General features: G+C 40.7%; 1 protein-coding gene across 1 annotated transcript in view; it reads left to right on the top strand.

The window, feature by feature from the left end:
• PDXK (pyridoxal kinase) overlaps positions 1-16,659 on the top strand; it is a 47,165-nt gene extending 30,506 nt beyond the window's left edge. The window contains exons 4-11 of the mRNA XM_042788573.1: positions 596-679; positions 2,601-2,647; positions 4,889-4,974; positions 5,797-5,842; positions 8,412-8,523; positions 9,887-10,023; positions 10,648-10,714; positions 11,445-16,659. Coding sequence (XP_042644507.1) covers positions 596-679; positions 2,601-2,647; positions 4,889-4,974; positions 5,797-5,842; positions 8,412-8,523; positions 9,887-10,023; positions 10,648-10,714; positions 11,445-11,557 — 692 coding nt within the window. The 3' untranslated portion in view covers positions 11,558-16,659. The remainder of the gene's footprint in view (positions 1-595; positions 680-2,600; positions 2,648-4,888; positions 4,975-5,796; positions 5,843-8,411; positions 8,524-9,886; positions 10,024-10,647; positions 10,715-11,444) is intronic.
• Positions 16,660-18,882: the final 2,223 nt, after the last annotated feature.

Here is an 18,882-nt window from a genome sequence, read left to right as displayed (position 1 = left end):
TGGTACTAGCATTGTGATTAGGACCTTGAGTTATAATAAAACTTATTCCCAGCTTAATTCACTGTTAAGCCTAAAAATAGGAATTTTATTGGTATATTGGAAGTTGTTCAAAAATATTCAAGATTAATTCTCAATTACATATTGTGTTGGACTGTGTCAGCACCAACAAACATTAATAAAAATCCTGCTTCAAACCAGAGTATGAGAAAAGGATATGGAATTTAAAATATTTCTTATTTACTACATGATAAATAGTACTGATTCAGACTGCTGTTCTGAAGAAAAGGAATGCTTTTTCCTCTCAGCCTGACCATTTTGTATATATGTTCAAGCATTTTGAAGTTGTATGAGTCGTTCATATATAACATACTTAGTAATTGGATTTTTAAGGTTATATTTTTTGTTGTGCAAGCACTGTCTGAATCTGTCTTCCACCTATTATTCCTGAATGAAATACTAAAATGCCTTTGTTCTAAAAATGCATTGGTCCAAAGAATGAGAAGTATGCAGCATTCCTATCAAAACAAAAAAAAGGCAAAAAAAAAAAAAAAGCATTCATGAAAATAGACTTCAAAAGTGTCTTTTTTTCCCAAAGGGTATACAAGAGACACATCATTTCTTGCAATGGTGGTGGATATTGTCCAGGAGTTGAAGCAACAGAATTCTAACCTAGTATATGGTAAGGATGTGTATTATAATCCTTTCTGCTTCACCATTGTATATGCCCAACATTTTCACGTTCTAGAATAAAAGCGCTGCTGTGATGTTACCCAGCATTTCACAACCACCTTGTGCTCTGAGATCAGCTGAGGCTCCAGTGAAGTTTCAGTTCAGCATTACTTAAGTGTCAAGGGAGTTGTTTTTTCACCTCTCTGATTTTGTGCTTTTCAGTATGTTTCTTGCCTTATGCCATCCAAAGGAGAATGTGCCTTGAGGACTGGTTGTCTGTATTGGCTTGTAAAATCTCAGCTGGCTGCTGCTGTTGTTCGCAGTTCAGAGGCATAGGCTGTAAGTGCTGATAGCTGAAGCCTCTCCATGATTTCCAAGTCAGTCAAAAGCAGGACAGACTCTCCAATGTTGCCCTGCCATGATTTTGTGTTACATCCCAGTTGAAGTGTCTTACTGTGCCTTATAAGCTTTATAATTTAGCTTAAACTCCAAGGGTTTTTTAACTCTGGTGCCCTCTGCTAAGATTACCTAGGAACATTCAAAGAGGAACAGACTCTAGCAACTGCTGTCATTAACGTATTATGTCAGGCTTAAACCTGTGAGAAAAGATTCTCCTCTTTCCTTCCTGACTGTCTGTGTTTCGGGACTTTTGAACATAACCAGTATAGGCTTGAATTGAGCAAAACATTTAGAGTGACAGGGCAAAATCAGTGGGGATTTAGTGGGATAAAAAGCTGTGAATGATGGTTTGAGCCTGTCATCTTCAGGTTCAGTAAACTGTGTGGTCAGGAAACATCTGGAATGGTTCACAGGATTTGCAAGGTGTAATACTGCAGAGTGTGCTATCTGACTTAAAATTAACAAAGCACAGTTCTCATTTGGAAAAATACAGCAGAGATGTCTTCATGAGCTTGGGATTTGTTGCTTTTTAGCCTTTATTAACACTGTTGCATTGTCAGGTTTTCCAGAGCCTTGTACTAGTAGGTGAAAGCTAAAAACTGTTGGAGTATGAGCAGAAAGAGACATCTAGCTTTACAGAACAGGAAGGAAGTGGTGAGATGGTAATAACATAGCTAGTCTTCTAAGATCCTTTATATTTAATCAATAGATTATAATCTAAGGAAAATACTTTTAATTTACAGAACAAATTACCCTTTTTTTTACTCATAGAAACTTCCTTAAACACTGATTGGTCATTGATTTGATACCTTTGGATTTATATTTCTTTTTTATCTTGCTAAAAGCTCTTTTAATACAATGAACAATGTTCCTTTTTAAAGTATAAGGCTATGCTGTTTCCATCCTCGCTTTGAAACTGAGAGCACTTGGAATATGTTGTTAATACTGATGATGATTCAGAACCTGTGCCAAATGTGTGTTAGTATTACACCAAGTATGAGTTTATGTACTTTGGCATGGATTTTCTTCTTGTTTCATTATAATACACATAATTTTTTGTGTGTGTGTGTGTATGTTTGGCATGTATCTTTTTACACTAAAGTAAAAATAGGACTCTTTTCACAGCTATTAGCTTCTCCCATGTTTCCTCCCCACCATAATACTATTCCAGCATTTTGATTTGGGCAATGAAAGGGAGGGCTCTCTGTGTTTTCCATAACAAAAGCCGTTTTACTCCCAGCAGTCAGACCCTCTCATCCTCATCATCGTCAGACATAACAATATGGAAGTGGGTAGGAGAGGGTGACTACAACCCTCTGACAATTGCTTAAAACACATGGCCTACTCTTTCAGAATTAGCAGCCACCAGTTACAAATTTCAGGTTGAGTGTGCTGCAAGAGCTGTAAGAGTATATAAGCTATCAGGTGCTCAGTGCTGTCACAAAGCCACTTCTGTTATCTAAAACTTCTCCCTCCCACCAGGGTCTCTGTAACAGTACCCCATTTCTAAAGCTAGATTTATTTTGTTTCAGTGTGCGATCCAGTGATGGGTGACAAATGGAATGGAGAAGGCTCTATGGTTAGTACTTACCCGTCTTGATTCTCTGTATAGTGAATATTTGCTATATAAACATGTATAAAGATTAATTTTTAAACACCAAAACTAAGCTACTTTACCTAAGTGTGGCTTTGTATCCCAGCATCAAGTAAGTTTGTACTTTAATTTCCTATATTTGAGTGAGTTTAGTATCTGGGAGGAATGATGACTGCATAGCCCTGGGATTATTTCTAAATCTCTGCTGAGACAACAGGTGGACTACAGACCCTGTCTGCAGGAAAATATCCCCCTGCTCCCCCTCCTTGTCTTGCTGGAGTTCCTTCATCGTCTGTCAAGAGTTCTGTTTTGCCTGGTGGCCTGGCTGGCATTGTCAGTGATGGTGTGAATTGACATACCACTTGAACCTAAACAAAGATGACTTATTTCATGTGATATCCAACAGCTGTTAGGCATTGGATCAGTGACAGAAAGGTTCTGTGTGCCAATACCAGACTGCATACTGAGAAAAAAACACTCCTTTTTGATCAAAACTAGCAAATAATTTCAGTAAAAATGCAAAGTGGGAAGACATCTGCAATAGTATGAATTTTTGTTTTCTTCTGCCTTAGCTAGTCATGCACTATGAATTCCTCTTTGTCCTTGTAACTTATTACAGCTTACCTGCTCGTAAAACATTAGATGAAGTGGCACTCAGTAATAAATTTGACATTGCTTTTACGTTCTATTCTTTCATTTTATGTCTATTGCAATATTTATTGTCCTTGGCTTTTTCTAACAAGACAGAGATCTAGCAGCTCTAGACTCACCTTGCAAAAGTTCAGCTCTTGGGAGAAGTCATAACCACGGGCCTATCTGTGTCTTTTGGGTGGAAGATAAGGTAGATGGAACAAGAGAGTATTTAACACGCAACCCACCAGCTCATTCCTGCCATAAGAAGTAATAAAATCATTATTTCAAATGCCTTGGTTTAGACGTGACCTAGTCTGGCATTTCTGTCTGAAGGCAGTGTCCCTGTGGCATCATCGCTTCACAGTGGCTGCATGAGTGAGCTCAGGATCAGTACGACGGGTGTCGTGGTAGCACCAGTGGTCAGCACTGGGGTGGGGTTGTACCTCTTACTGGTACAATTGGAATGGGAGACAGTAACACGTGGGCACACAGTTACGGGCACCCTGCTCTGCATAGTTTATGAGACTAACAGAGAAAATAAAACATGGACAAAGCGGGTATTAGTCCTGATTTAGCAAATGGGGTTCTGCCAAAGGATATCGGCTACTAGTAAACAATGAACTTTTATTGAAGATTTTGTTGAGTTACAGCAGGACTTGGGAAGGTGAGGTGACTCCTGTACCCATCTAACCTGCACTTCTAGCTGAGCTCCAGTGTGTGTCAGAACAGCTGATGCTTCTCAGCTTTGAGTCTGAAGAACATACAAACTGGTGGGCTCCTGCTACGTCTTAGCGTGTGTCGCCTGCTTAGACAACCAATCTCCCTTTGCTGATGGGCCATAATTTAGCTAATGAAGATGGGATAGAGACGGAACAGACAGCCAGAAAGGGAAGCATTGCCCCTTATTACTTGAAGAGCTGATTCTGCAGGCAGCAAACTATGCTCATGTTTTGTTAGACTTGGGTGCAACACAAGCAAAATATTTTTAGTGTCATCGGAACTGCTTTATAGATTAAGTTGTACTGAGCAAATTACAAATCTGATTTCTCTTCACACATTGATGTACAGCATACCCTAGAAATGCTGCACTGAAAGGAGGAGTCAAAATAACACATAGCATGGATGTTACTTGTTCCTAAGCCCCACAGTGCAACACAATCAATATGGGCACAGGCTGCTGGAACAAAAGGCCTCTGTACTGACGGTACAACAACACAGTAATTTCTTTTGGAGGCAGGGACATGAGAAAAGCTTCCCCATGTTGGGACACTGTATTTCCTCATGCTGCTGTGTCACCTTGGTGAGAGGGAACCCCAAAGTTTGTCATCCAGTCACTGCTTCCTTTTAATGCTGCCAGTTTAATCCTGTGTGCTCAGCGGTGCTTCCCATCCCCTCCAGTGAAGGAAGGGCTGCTGGGTGCACTGTCAGCAGCTGGAGGATGCACTGATGCTTTAGTTACTGCTGCGTAACAGTACACCAGGAGCTGTCAGGTTACTCGGGAACAGCATGAAAGGTAATTGAGGGAAGGAGAGAGTTGCAGTCCCACATTTCAGATGATACTGACAACATTTGGTACTGTTTCTTCTCTCCTAGTATGTGCCCAAGAATCTCCTCCCAGTCTACAGGGACAAAGTTGTACCTGTTGCTGATATAATTACTCCTAACCAGTTTGAAGCTGAGTAAGTACTTATTTCCTTTTATAGCCAAATAAACTTGGGGATAAAAGCAGGGGAGACTGATACCCATTCTTTTGTTTGTCTCAATACAGTGCCATATGTATACATGTGCTGGGTTTTGGTTTTTAGCTGTTACTTTCAAGAAGTGCTTTTCAGCAAACCTCCAACTGTTCCATACTGAAACCAATAAAAAATCTGGGAGTCATGTGAGGAGATTTCTCTTGTTTTTTCCAGTCTCTCAGTTTCGTGATTATTTCTTGTTATCTCCAGAGGCCTGTATCAAGGGCAGATTGAAAAAATACCTCTCTTCCCTTTCCTGCCCTTACCCATTCCTAGGAAGTTTTTTATTATATGTCAGAATATCAAAACTGAAATAGTTTGACTCAAACCTCCAAAATCAGATTCAGAAATACCACCATGGCAACATGTCATAGGAGTTAAGAATTTAAATGCCTCCTGCCTGTCCTGTCTACACAGCTGTGACTAGTAGGTCAGGAGATTATCTGTTGTGATACATCACAGGCTGTTCCCCTAAGGGGAGGGAGCAGCTACGTGGGAGATGGGGAGAAGACACTTGTGAGGGAGTTTTATGATACAGGGATCTCTACAGGAGGAAGGTTAGGACTGGTGTGAGTCTGCTTCAGAAGCACTGTGTATCTGCGGCTGTAACTTTTAAAGACGGCGGTCTGGTACAGCAGACCATATAGCTACAAACCGTTTAGGCCTGTATGGTACAGTCCAAGCTTTCCTCCTTTTAAAGAGTAAACACAGCAGTCATTGCCTGGAGAGCTTGTGCTCTTTTTAAGATTTCTGTTTCATTCTCAGGTTGCTCACAGGCAGGAAGATTCACACAGAAAAAGAAGCTTTAGAGGTAAGTAGGCAAGGGGTGAGATGTGTAAAGTCTCTTTCTGTATTCCTCCCTGCGATTCTGCAGTTTGCCATTTATCTTTAACCTTGAAGTCACTTTAGCCTCTATCCTTTCTCTCCATTTATCATTAAAGCTTGTGCACAAAACACTTTCTAGTGTCAGACTTCTGAAGAAACTTCCCAGAAGAGCTACAGATAAAGGCATTACAGTGCTAATGGGTTGGTCTCCGTGAGCTTGTTTTCCTGCAGTGCAAGAAGGGTAGCTGCAGCACGCATGGCAAGTAACCACACGCTGTCAGCGCTGTGGAAATGGACTGGTTGGGGTGAAAACCCCGGGTGACCTTGGGCGTTAGAAACCTGCATGAGTCGCTCCCTCTGCTGTCCGCCTGGGAGTCGTGCAACAGCAATGCCGAGCCTTAGGACTGCCGTTTCTCCTTCTCCCATACAGACTGCTTGCAAGGAAGAGAGCTTGCTAGAAAACTCTTACACGCTTTGATTGAATACGCTCTGAATCTATTCCTGACAGTGGTTGCTGGTGCTCTCTTACCCTTCCTTAAATTGACTCAAAGCGGGTGAGACCTGGGTTGCAAAAGGATAGACTGCATAGATGAGAAACGGGAGTGGGAGTGACGGCCTTCAGTTACTTCCTGGTGAAAGATGGGCAAACCCACAGCATTGATAGCTGCTGTCATCGCCACACAGAGATGATAGATGGTCTGCAAATATACTGCATTAAGGTGTAAGGATTTACCCTTTTATTCAAACTGAAGAAAATTAAAAGCTGCCGGGCTTGGTGATGAAGGACAAAATAGGAATATGGTTTTATTGGTGTCTTGAGAAGGGTTGAGCTCCTTGTTTTGTTGACTAGTCAAGTGCTTTCATAATGGGCTGATGTTATTTCTTCCAATTTGGTTTTGAACTTCAAAAGAACACAAAATCTTTGTGCAGTGGCACCCTGGAGAGTAGCTGGGATCTGTCAGCCCAAATGTTTGTTGTTCTTTTCCTCCAGCGACGTCAAGCAACATGGGCTGATTACCATCTCTTCACAGCAGGAAGCAGCTCCAAAGATCTCAGCTCTTTTAATCCCCCCCCAAAGTTTTACATTACGCCACTGGGTTGAGCAAGGGTGATGAACTGTGCTTCATGCCATTAGCTGAGCAGCCGTTAGTTCTAGGTTTGCATATTTCAGCTGCAAACACAAGTTGCATGTGATTAAACAATTTTACAAGTTTTATGACAGTCCGTCTGATTCATGTGATCGCTCTTACTTGTGATGGGTTTTTAAAAATCAATTCAACAGAGATGGAATTATACTTAGGAATGGAGACATTTTTAAAACAGTTGCTTGCAGGATATTATATTTTAATCTGTCTGTCTCCCCAGCTGAATGTCATATATAGGTCTATCCTTCTGAGTCATAATCTATGCTGGAATTTGTCTCCTTTGAAGCTGGTAGGAATTCTGGCATCAATTTCCATGGTGACATGCTTTCATTCATTTCTTTAGCAAGACTAGTGACGACAAAATAGTCTTCGAACATAAAATTAAATATGATGTAGTATTAATGTAGAAGGGGCTAAGTCCTACAACTAGAAATACTGGTGATTAGATTCTTGTTGAATTGTGTCCAAGAAATGAAATTGAGTTTAATGTTACTTCACAGGTTGATTATGTTAGCATATGCTGGTAGATTTACTGCTTCTTTAAAACCCAACCAATGTCTGTGCAAAGAGGTCCGGCAGTTGAAGAAATTTGGAGGCTTAAACGAGAAAAAAAAGCAATAGAGAATTTAAAAATAGCAGAAATAAATCCTTATCACCCAACTTCTCATGAGTCATAGCTAGCCTGAGAGGATTTTTAGCTAAATTCTTCTGAAAGAATTAGTATTTTATCTGTGTTTTATCCTAACCTTGTTACTGAAGTCTTTCTTTCTTCTGGTAAATCAGAATCACTCTGTAGCAACCAATTGTGATGTCAGAAGTAGAGTGTTAGAGAGTTTAAGCGAGGAACACACAGAGTGGAAATACACCTGCAAAGGTATATAATTTACAGGTGTAATCTGAGGTTTGAAACAGAATGAGAAAAGAAGACTGGGACAGGCACACTTGTGTTTCTGATTTAGCTCTTTAGCTCTTCATTTTTGCTAACTCTTAAAGTAGGAGCTAAGTAAGGCTTAATGACCTGGAGTTATTGGCTTTCTAGCAAGTGCTTCAGGATATCAGCTCAGGTGCATATGTCTGCATATTTGTTCTCTTATTCTTTTGATAATATGTTCTGAAAACATGATGCAGACAAAAATTTTGATCACAGTTAAAACAAAATATTATTTTCAGAGCAGCGTCCAAAGATAATAAAAACAGAGATGCTTGTATATTTTAACAAGAGTGTACATGTAAATACGGATGTTTTGATTCCCCTATTTCAGGTGAATTCTTTGAGTGGGAACTGTTTTTTGTCTTTACAAAAGATGCCAAAATAAGATGCTTGTCAGAAATCTTCAGTACTATGAATGATGCCAGGGTTAATCAACACACATTGCAGTCACTGATTCCTGCCTTTTTGTACATGAAAAGGTAATGGATATGCTCCACGCCATGGGACCAGAGACTGTAGTGATCACAAGCTCAGATCTACAGGGGCCTCTAGGAAACGACTACCTAATTGCTCTGGGAAGCCACAGAAAAAGTAAGCCCTGAACTAATTTGTTAAACTGTGCTTTCTATTAACCTGTTGTGTGCCTTCAGTTGCTTTTTAAAGTAGTTTCATCAGACCCATCTGTAGTGCATGGAAGGAGTTTAGATCTGTAAGTGAACTTCTCCTACAGTGATACCAGAGAGCGGTAAGAATGGGGCTGCTCCATGAGGGAAGACAAGCTGGAAGGTGAGTGTGATCATAGCACAGGCAGAGAGAGCACTGCCCTCACCAGGAGCGCATAGGACAGGGGTGGTGACAGCAGACAGGTCCCATTGACAGTCCAGTGATCACCAGAGAAAGGCGAGATGAGTGACGCCCAGGATTAATCTGGATTATCCAATCAGTAAATCGGGACAGCAGGGCTATACACAGGTACACCGACAACATAGCTCAGGCAAGGATGCTTGTGCCCAGGTCTGAGCTGCTGTGCAGCTTCTGGGCAGGTGGGCAGAGGGTGCATGGGTGGAGGATGTCCTAGGTGAGGTTGATCACGACTGTTAAAGCCCCTAGTAGTGGCGCTGACAAGTAGTAGTGGTATAAAACAGGAACTTTGAAAGTTTTGAATGCTTTTATGAAAAGTTACACTGTCCTGTTAGCAGATTGTTCCTCCCGATAGGTTGTAAAATGTCCTTCTGCTTCTTCTTTATATGCCCTTCTCTACTGTCACGAAGATTCACTCTGTGTTTGGAGTGTCGCAGGATGTTTTTACCTAAGAAGGGCATAGTTATGTGGGATGGTATAGGATCTCATTTTCTTGTTCATCTAAGGGATCTAAATGTGGGCATCACATTTTGAACTGCTGAGAGACCAAAAAAGTCTTGATATTTAAAACAGATTCCCCTAAGAATTCAGTTGGTGGGTCTTAGCACTCAGTACATGCCAGGTCTGGAATAAGTCTGGTCATTCTAATGGTGATTACAGTATGGCACATGGATCAGATATGCTCTGCTGATGTCTACAGCTGCTCTTGTGCCTCCATACAACCCAGAGGTACTCTGGATTATGGTTTGGGATGCCCTATCTAGGATTCAGCAGTCTCCATAAATATGCAGTTTCCTGAGCAAGCTGCTGTTGCTGTCTGAATGAAAACAGGTGGCTATCAATCCTCCATGAAAATGAAGGTGCTAGCCACCTGCTCCCTCTTAAGTGAAGTATGTACAGTATAGAAATTGTAGATGCTATCCCAATTTAGTAAAGTTTTGAAAGGTTGCACCTTTCAAAAGAGCTGGCACAAAGTTTACAAAAGTACTTAGCAACAAAGGAATTATAATCTGGTGACAACTTTTAAATTAATAGCAAAGGCTATTGTATTAATTGCTTCATCTGTTAACTTAACTGTCTATCTGTGTTGTAGCTAAAGCAGATGGTACCAACATGACACAAAGAATTCGAGTGGAGTCTCCTAAAGTGGATGCTGTCTTTGTTGGAACAGGAGACTTGTTTGCTGCTATGCTTTTGGCATGGACACATAAGCACCCGAACAATTTGAAGGTGTGGGAGAATTTATTAGTCTCTCTGCAAGTTTAGACTGTTTTTTTTTGTTGTTGTTGGTTTTTTGTTTTGTTTTGTTTTTGTTTTTTTTGTGTGGTTTTTTTTTTGTTGTTGTTTTTTTATTGCTTTATGACATTATTTAAAGACTTTTCTGGTTTAGCTCTTTTTCTTCACCTCAGAGGAAGAAAAGCAGAGTTTTCCTTACGCCAAAATGTTTTAGCTTGTACAGCTTTGGATGGTCACATTTCAGATACGTGGATTTTGTAATTTTACCAAACAAGATATTCTTCTCTCTAGAGAGAGTGAAACAACATGCATGTTTGTAATTACATTTTTTTACCCTCACTTCATAATAATCACAGAAATTCATTTGTCAGATCTATTTTTCTTATTCTTTCCTTTAAGCACATAGAGTCCTTGGTATGGGTGTATGGTGTCTAATACCTGTTTCACAATAACTAAGAGAGTCTCAAGTTTTTTTTCCCAAACTCTACATTAAATAGTTGTCTTCCTGTTTGCATCCTGTCAGTCATACTTGCCTCTTAATAGCAGTGGTTTTGAAATAACGATATTAAACTAGGCAGCTGAAATTTTACTAAGTCTGTCTATATTATGTTAATGCAGGTGGCATGTGAAAAGACTGTGTCAGCCATGCAACATGTTCTGCAGAGGACCATTAAGAGTGCAAAAGGTAATTCATTCAAACCTTGTTCTCTTGTTCTGTCTGGATTTGCATCAGAAGAAACATTCAGAGGGTGTTCTGGGTTTCCTGACTAGAAGCAACCAGAGAATTTGCAGAATGAGAGTTTGGTAGTCTTGTCAGTGCATGCTCCTTGCTGTGTCCTCCAGCCTGTTTTTGACAGCAGGTGACTGAAGATGTCGCTGTTCAGCCTGTAGTGGGACTGCAGCCATGCTTGGCTGCTTTGGGAAAGAGTGGCAGAACTTGAGGAAATACCGAGTTTGACTTGCACAAGAGCATCTGTTTTCAGTGTAGCTCGCTCACTTTCCCTTTGAGTGCATGTGTTTAGTATTGAGAGGGGTTTATCAACCAATAATAAACTACCCGTTTGCTGTGTTGGCCACGTGAGGAGCAATTTTTTTCAGCTTCTCTCCCCTTGGAGTTCCCATGTCTTTCAGTTCCTGAGGAGATCCAGATGGGATCTGTGGGTTTTCAGAGCATGTCTATGTCCCTTTCTAGTAACAGCAGAGCCGTGTTTCTTTCCTGGAGAGAGGTGCAGAACAGCAGTGATAAGAAATCCCATTGCTGACCTGGATCTTTCATCTTGGAAGCCTTTAGCAGGGGGTAGTAAGGGAGACTGAGGAGGGGAGGAGGGGAGAAAAAACAGTGGGGTAGCAGAACAATATAACTTGTTTCTTTTTATACTGCTGATTTTAATGACATTCTGATGTCATCTTTCTAGCACAAGCTGGAGAAGGAAACAAACCAAACTCAGCCCAGCTGGAACTGAGAATGGTCCAAAGCAAAAAGGACATAGAAAACCCAGAGATCATAGTGAAAGCCACCGTGTTATAAAGGCTGTATGTCTCCAATAACGCACAATGTGTTGATGTCCTCATTTCTTTCCTGTAAATTGTAATATTTGCCTTAGATCTGTGACAGAAACCTGACTCTCATGAAATAGTGCCCAGCATAGACAGATATCCACTCTCAAACATATGTGCTGGCCTTGCTCAGTTTTAAAAACAAAACAGTTAGTGTGCATCGAAGCATATTACCAGATATCAAAATGGCTGTCAAATTCACTTAGTCTGTGTAATTACCCAGGGCAAGAGAGTACAATGTTCCTGCCTTGCCAAAGACTTTAGATGTGAATTTGCTAATGGAATGCTTGACTGACTGGAAATTATATTTCAAGATGGCATCTAATGCCAATGGAGCTGGCTCCATGCTCCCTTTTCCTGGAGATATTTGATTACCTTCTCTGGTATTCAGTATCTCAGCTGCTATGAAACTAAGCAGGGTTAAAACTACACACAAAGTTCTAGTTGTGTGTAGGAGTACTTTGAAGATGTTTGGTGTTTAAGTTCTTTGAAGTGACCTTGAGGTGTCATTCATGTTACTGATAACTGCTCCTGTTTCTTGTCTATGAACAGCTGCACAGTTTCAGTTTTTGCAGGTACTGGCTGCTTATTTCTAATATCTGTGGGTGCCCACATGATTTTCTTCCTAAAGCTGCTCCAGAAACATCTTCATTAATAAGATAATATCTTTGTTCAGTAGCACTGATTAGAAGTTTGTAGTTCTACCTCCAAGGCCAGGTTTGATTCTTTGTTTGGTTTTTAACTAAGGACAAACATTCTGTAAGGACAAGAGAAAGCAGCTCTTACCCTGAAAGCTGGCTACTCTAGTTTGTTCTTCATGGGTGGATTTATTTACAAACTATGTGGGGTACTTCCACTTAACACTAGTGAACATTATTGGCAGGCTTATCAATGAAGCAATGTGGTAAGAGTAATATTTTTAGTTTAGTAAGGTTTAGTAAGTTACATATGTTTACCAAATGCAGTGAAACATACAAAATGAATTTGTTCTTAATGTTAAGTCCCTGCAGCCTACGCTGATTAGAGATGACAGAAACGCGGTATTATTAACGCATCTTTATTTCAAAATTCTGCTTCATAAGGCTTCAAAATGGATTTCTTAATAATTTCAGCGTCTTATACATCACAGCCACATATTATACCAGTAGGACAGATATGCTGACAGCTGCGACCACTCACACTTCTTATGATTTCTGTATGGGACTGAGGTTCTTGCTTCTCCCAAGATGAGCTCTAGTGTCTTGTTAAATCCAGATTCAGTTGATGAGCTTCATTTGTCTCAGACTGCATAGGGAGATTAAAATTGCATTTCTGCTTGCAGTGACACGAAGCAGATTTGCATTAGAGGAAAGGGATGAGTTTTTCTCAATTGCCTGAGTATGCTCAGGAAAGTCACTCTCAGGTATCTCCCAGATACCTTTCCTGCATCTTCCTAATCACACCTGCCTAACTGATAGTGCCACTTGCATAGCTTGGGAGTCCCCAGAAGAGCTGGTTTGGAGATTGCTTTGACCACTGAGGTCTTCACTTATCTGACCATTTTTGTGGATTTTTTGCCATTGTAAAAGTTAATTGGTTTCACCTAGTAGAAGAGGAATTTATCCTTAAAGTAAATTTTTAGCTGAATAGATTTTTTTCATAGAGTAAGATTTCATAACAGTACATTTCTGAAATCCCTGATTTTCAGTATTTCTGAAGCAAATGAAATTTAAGAGGTGAACACATTTTGCAGTAAATGTAAGAAGCAAACTTCAGGCTTTCATTCCCAACAACTACTAATAATTTCATTTCCTCTTATGCATTTGGCATTAGAAATGGAAAAAAAAAAAAAAAAAACCAAACAACTAATATGACTTGAATTTTAAGGGGAAAAAAAACCCACAGAAATGACCTACAAAACATGACTCTACTGCCATGGTTTTTAGTAACCACTGCCATGAAATAACTTTCTAGCAATAATAATTTTGGTGACGTGAACAGTTGCTAAAATTAGCAGTCAGTAAGAGATGAGCTCACGGCTGACAGCCAACATGTAAAAAGACATGAACTATCTTAACAGTGTGTATAAATGTCTGATGGGAAGCAGTGAAGAACAAGGAGCCAGGCTTTTCTCAGTGGTGCCCGACAAGGGGATAACAGGCAACGGGCACAAACTGAAATACAGGAAATTCCATTTAAACATTAAAACAATATAATTCACTGTGAGGGTACAGGTTGCCCAGAGGCGTTCTGGAGTCTCCATCCTTGGAGATATTCAAAACCTTACTGGGCATGGCCCTGAGCAACCCACTGTACTTGACCCTGCTTGCGCAGTGGGGTTGGACTAGATGATCTCCAGAGGTCCCTTCCAACCTCAGCCATTCTGTGAAGTACAATGAATTGCCTTTCTTTGCAAGAAAGAAATCTACAAATTGATGTAAATATTTTTTTTTTTTTAATTCCAGAGGCACAAACTTCCAGATAGGCTAGGAAATAGATCAATATTAATAATTTGTCCCCTCTTTAGATAAGCTGCTTTCTGCTTGGACAGATGTGCCAGGAATATAATTGCCTTTTTTGAGATACTTGCTTTCAGCAAAGACAGTTAAATACTGTAGCTGGTGATGCATTTCAACAGTTGAACACAAAAGGATTTAACTGTTTCTGGCGTTGATTAAAGAAGTATTGCATGCCATATTCCAAACATAACTATGAGTTTGTTTATCTTTTAAAATTAGACTATTTCATGTGGACGTGTATAATCTCTACCATCCTCTTGGGAAGAAAAGATCAACATACTGAACTTCCCTGCCTGTATATATCATGGTTGGCTTTGTGGCATTATGCTTGATACCCTCACCCAGCTGAATCCAGTTTTGCAGCTCCTATGGGTAACATTCAAAAATCTTCAGATGGCCAAGCTTTGGGACCTCTTCTGTGTCCCTCAGACTAGCAAGAATTAGATGAACCCCAGGAGCAGTTCACATGCAGTAAATGACATTTGATGTCTGCAGTCCCGTGGCTCCAGCACAGATCTTACCTGGGTCTGGAAGTGGCTCCTGGTGTGCTCTCTCCTACAGCCAGCGCCGTGGCTCGCCCTGCACCCCCTGCACCAGCATTTAGCTTCGTTGCCAGTCACGTAACACGGCCTGGGCTGGGAGCTGCACGGGGCCAAAGTGAGAGCCGTGTGTCACTGTCCCTGCACTAGTGCAGTGCAAAATCGAGGTTCTTCAGTTCTTCACATTGGGGGATCAGCAGGAGGGAGAAGCTCAAAATTGGCCTTTTAAATTTTTCTTAAGCCACAACAGGTATGCACTGTCAAAATTTGCTGTCAGAGAAGCCCTACCTGTTGCAAGCATGTACTACAGAAAAGCGCTTTTAGCAAGTGTGAGACAGCACAATTTTTTTTGCCTCTAAAAAAAAAAATAGACTTTCACGAGGGAATTGAGAGAAAGGCAGGGGCTGGTTTTCTCTTGAAATAAAAAAGCTTGGAATTTAGAAAATTTAAATCTGCCTTGCAAACAAGGCTTTATCTGTAAACCATAATGAATGGTGATCTTGCCATAAAAGAGGAAGTGGTATGTTTGGAGCAGCTTATACCTGTCAGGTGTTATCTTTTCTCACTGCTTCAAAGAATGAATTAGTTCAGTAATTCACACCTTCCTTGGAATCTGCGACATATCCATGTTAAAAAAAAAAAAAAAATTATACTAATGTGTTCAATTTGCAAAAGTTCATATTTTGCAGTAGCTGGGTTCTGTAGCAACGGGCTGCTAGCTTCTTCTGCTTAAGTCCCTGGGAGTTGCTCCTGTGATACCTGTTTTAAACTCCCACTGACCTTACCTAAATTAGGTCAGGTTTATGTCTTCAGTGAAGAATTGGGTTTAACATCTCTTGCCAGGAACAAACATCAGAAATTATCTGTAAATATATTCTGTAGCTAACATTTTGTAGTCACAACAGGCTAACATTTTTAAATGTCAAGGTATACATACTTGGGTGCATTTTCATTTGTTCCGAGTTACACAGCGCTCTTTCATAATGTTTGCAGACCCAAATTCAAAGACTCGGCACAGTCCTGCCCAGTCTTCTATTCCCTCCCCTCCTCCTGCATATAATATCTGTGTCTCTTTCTGAGTTCCTACTGTCTTTCTGGTGCAGCTGGAAAGTGTCTCAGTGTCAAGACAGCTGACCACTACTTAAGGGCTTGGAGGAGATTTATCAGGCTTGTCTGATCCACTTGCAGATCCTTAGGTAAAGAAAAATGGTTAGTCTAAACTAGTTTAGGTCCCAGCTGATTACAGAAGAACAAGCACTTCAGCCCAGAGAGTGGAGTCAATAACTAATGGATAATCTTCCACGACCGTCCTGACGGCGTGAAGGGTGTCGGTAACCCACCAGTCCAGCATTCCCCGGTGGGGACCGCGGGCGTCCCCGCCGCGCGTACTCCCGTGCGCGCGTGGCGCTGGAGGCGAAGGGCTGCTTCTAGGGCAGAAGTACGTGTACGCACGGAAGCGGTGAGTACTTCGTGCTTGTGGCCAGTCAACGTCCCCACCATCCTTTCTTGTCGCTTACTGGAAGTAATTTGTGTTGGATACCTTTTTTTCTGGAACGAACTTTGTAGTGTGTGTGGTCAGCCATTTTGATTACTGCAAGCGCACTCATTTGCAGAGCCATCGTGCTGGAGAGACCAAAAGTTGTTTACAAACAAATCTACTCTATTCTGGGCCCGGATCAGTCTCTACATGCTTAAAATTCCCGTGTACCTATTTGGGAGACATGCATAAAGATATTGTGCTAATATCAATTCACACTCGATATAAACATTTAAGAAATCTGCAGTATGAATTGTTAACATTAATGTTTGTTTGCTGGTTTTTATCATAAGTGGGAGAAATCTATAATCAATGTGTTGTACAAAAGAATCGGAGGACCAAGGTTTCCAGCTACTTATACTGCCTTTTTGAGTATCTTAAACTGTGTCTTGATTGGATGGTGTTAATTTGTTGTCTGAGACTGTTATGGTGACTGTACTGATTTATTTCATTTTAAATATGTGGCAAGGAAGATTGTAATAAAAGCATCTACATTTAATATACCGTGCACATACAAATTCTTAGATCCGATTTTTGAATATGTTAATCATTTCAGAATTAAACAGAACAAATCCTGTTTGATAGTCTTGCTGAATAAAGTGGATGTAATTAAAGGTTTCCTTAGTTATATCCTAGAATAGAGCAAGGGTAGTTAATCGAAGAGCGCATATTTGTGCGCTTTAATCATTGTAAGATAGGAGGTATGTGGAAGTGAGTAACATCCTTGTTGTCTTTTATTTTTTTTTCTTTTTTAAGAAGTCTTATGGGAAGACAACTGTTGGCATTCTGCACCACTGCTCTTGTGTGCCTCTTCCTTGCATGCGTAGGATCTCTCTGTGTTGTGCTCTTTATTCCTGCGTATGAAGTGAGAAGAGGGACTTGCAATAAGAACTGCAACTCATTTTGAGGTCTGTTCCTTGTGCAGCATTTAGCTGCACTCCCCTTCACAGAATTTTTATCTCATTGCGTAGGTTAGAGCACACAAGACTATACAGTGGGAAACAATTGTTCCTGTGTGTCAGAACAAGTGCTCCTGTCAGCACACTACAGCATCTCTGCTACGGCAGGGTTTTGCAAGAGGAAGAGAGCAGGTATCCAGTTTAATGAGAGCACTGGCTATTGGAGAAGGTGCTACTTCATTATGCTTATGCCCACTAGAGATGTCTGGCTTGTATTTATACTAATGAAAACCACCTCTCCTGAGTAAAGGTCCTTGCCCTCTTAAAGAGTACTTTTAGAAGCTGAGACACAAGTGTTACAAATGTTGGTCACTCTGAAAACAAAATATTTCTTCATAAAGGGAAACATAACCCCTTCTTTTACATCCCATTGCAGCCTTATTGGGTCATTGACTAGTCATTCAGCACCTATTAGAATCACAGGATGAGGTTATTCAGAGCTGTTCTTCATGAAAGACGTTTATTTCTGGTAAATGAGAGCCTACTGCTTGAACCAGTTTTGTAGCTTGCTAAAACACGTCCATTAAAGACGCATCTCAACCATGGAAACTAAGCTTTGAGATGTTCAATCACAGCCCCGAAAATAGCTCTTCTCTTTTAAATAAACGAGTAAGACAGCAACTTTGTACATGCATGCAGGAGCAGATTTAAGGTAAATCTGTGAGGTTCAATCAGAAACTGGAGGAGCGTGCCCTAAGCGCCCGGCGAAGGGCGTTGAATGCAGAATGCAAGGGAGCTGCTGTGGTCAGCACGCTTTTTCAGGAGAGCCCAAGCTGGGTCTCACATTTTCCAGAAGGAAGGAATGCGATTTGGCTTTCAACAGCCGAGGAAAGCTCCTGCCTGCTTCACCAGGAACCCAGTGCCGGGTGACCAGTGCCACCAGCCACCAGTTTGGTGCTTTCACTGCTCCAGCAGCAATGGATCTGGAGGCAAATGGGGTGCTCCCAAGTATGGTCCTAAATAAGCACGCATTCTGACTCAGTGCCTCCACAGTGCAAATCATAGTAATAAATCCACAATTTATAGAGCAGTGAATAAGGCAGCACATTGTTCAGATAGAGAAAACCAGCAATATGAGAAGGCTGTGCCATATGTTACCACTGAAATCACATGTACTCCTTACCTATTGCCCTTGTGGTTGCATTGCTATTTAGAAAAATCTGTGTGTAGAAGAGTGTAATATATGTCCTCTGTACGTGTGTGTGTGTATGCTGAAGCTTTATTTGCAATGTGGTGGGGGTGGGAAACAGAATTTGGGGGCTGGCTGTGTAGGCCTTCAGGATGTGAGCAGAAGGTCTTAAAGAATTATATTTTTATAGATTGTGCAGAAGCTTTGGGTCACAGCCACACATGGCCTTTTCTTCCCGAAAAGTAAAATGGTTTGGAAAGAGCGTCAGGTGGCTGTAATATAGCAGGGATAGTACAACCCCACCAGCCCTGGACAAACTGAATCACTTAATAAAAGATGCCTTTTTAAGTAATATTTTTTTAGTGCTGAATTGTTAAACAAAGAAATATTTATGAGCAAACTTTCTATGTACTTAAAGTTTGTGTGGTGCTTTGTACTGACGAGGTGGACCTGTTATATGTTTACACATCCTAATGATTGTCCTCGAGGCATATGTAGTAATTCAATGACTTTCATGCCAGAAAAACAATGTAGTTCTGTGTAATAGCAAACTAATTAATTTCTGATGACATTGTAGGCTTTTGTAGTGTTTGTGTATTTTTCTGGTTGGTGGTTACCAGTTGTATTCTTTCTG

This window comes from Tyto alba, unplaced genomic scaffold (genome assembly GCF_018691265.1).
Source record: "Tyto alba isolate M040663 unplaced genomic scaffold, T.alba_DEE_v4.0 Super-Scaffold_14, whole genome shotgun sequence".
NCBI classification, from domain to species: Eukaryota; Metazoa; Chordata; class Aves; order Strigiformes; family Tytonidae; genus Tyto; species Tyto alba.
The sequence above is the reverse complement of the archived record's forward strand: the minus strand, read 5'-3'. Positions and strand labels throughout refer to the sequence as shown.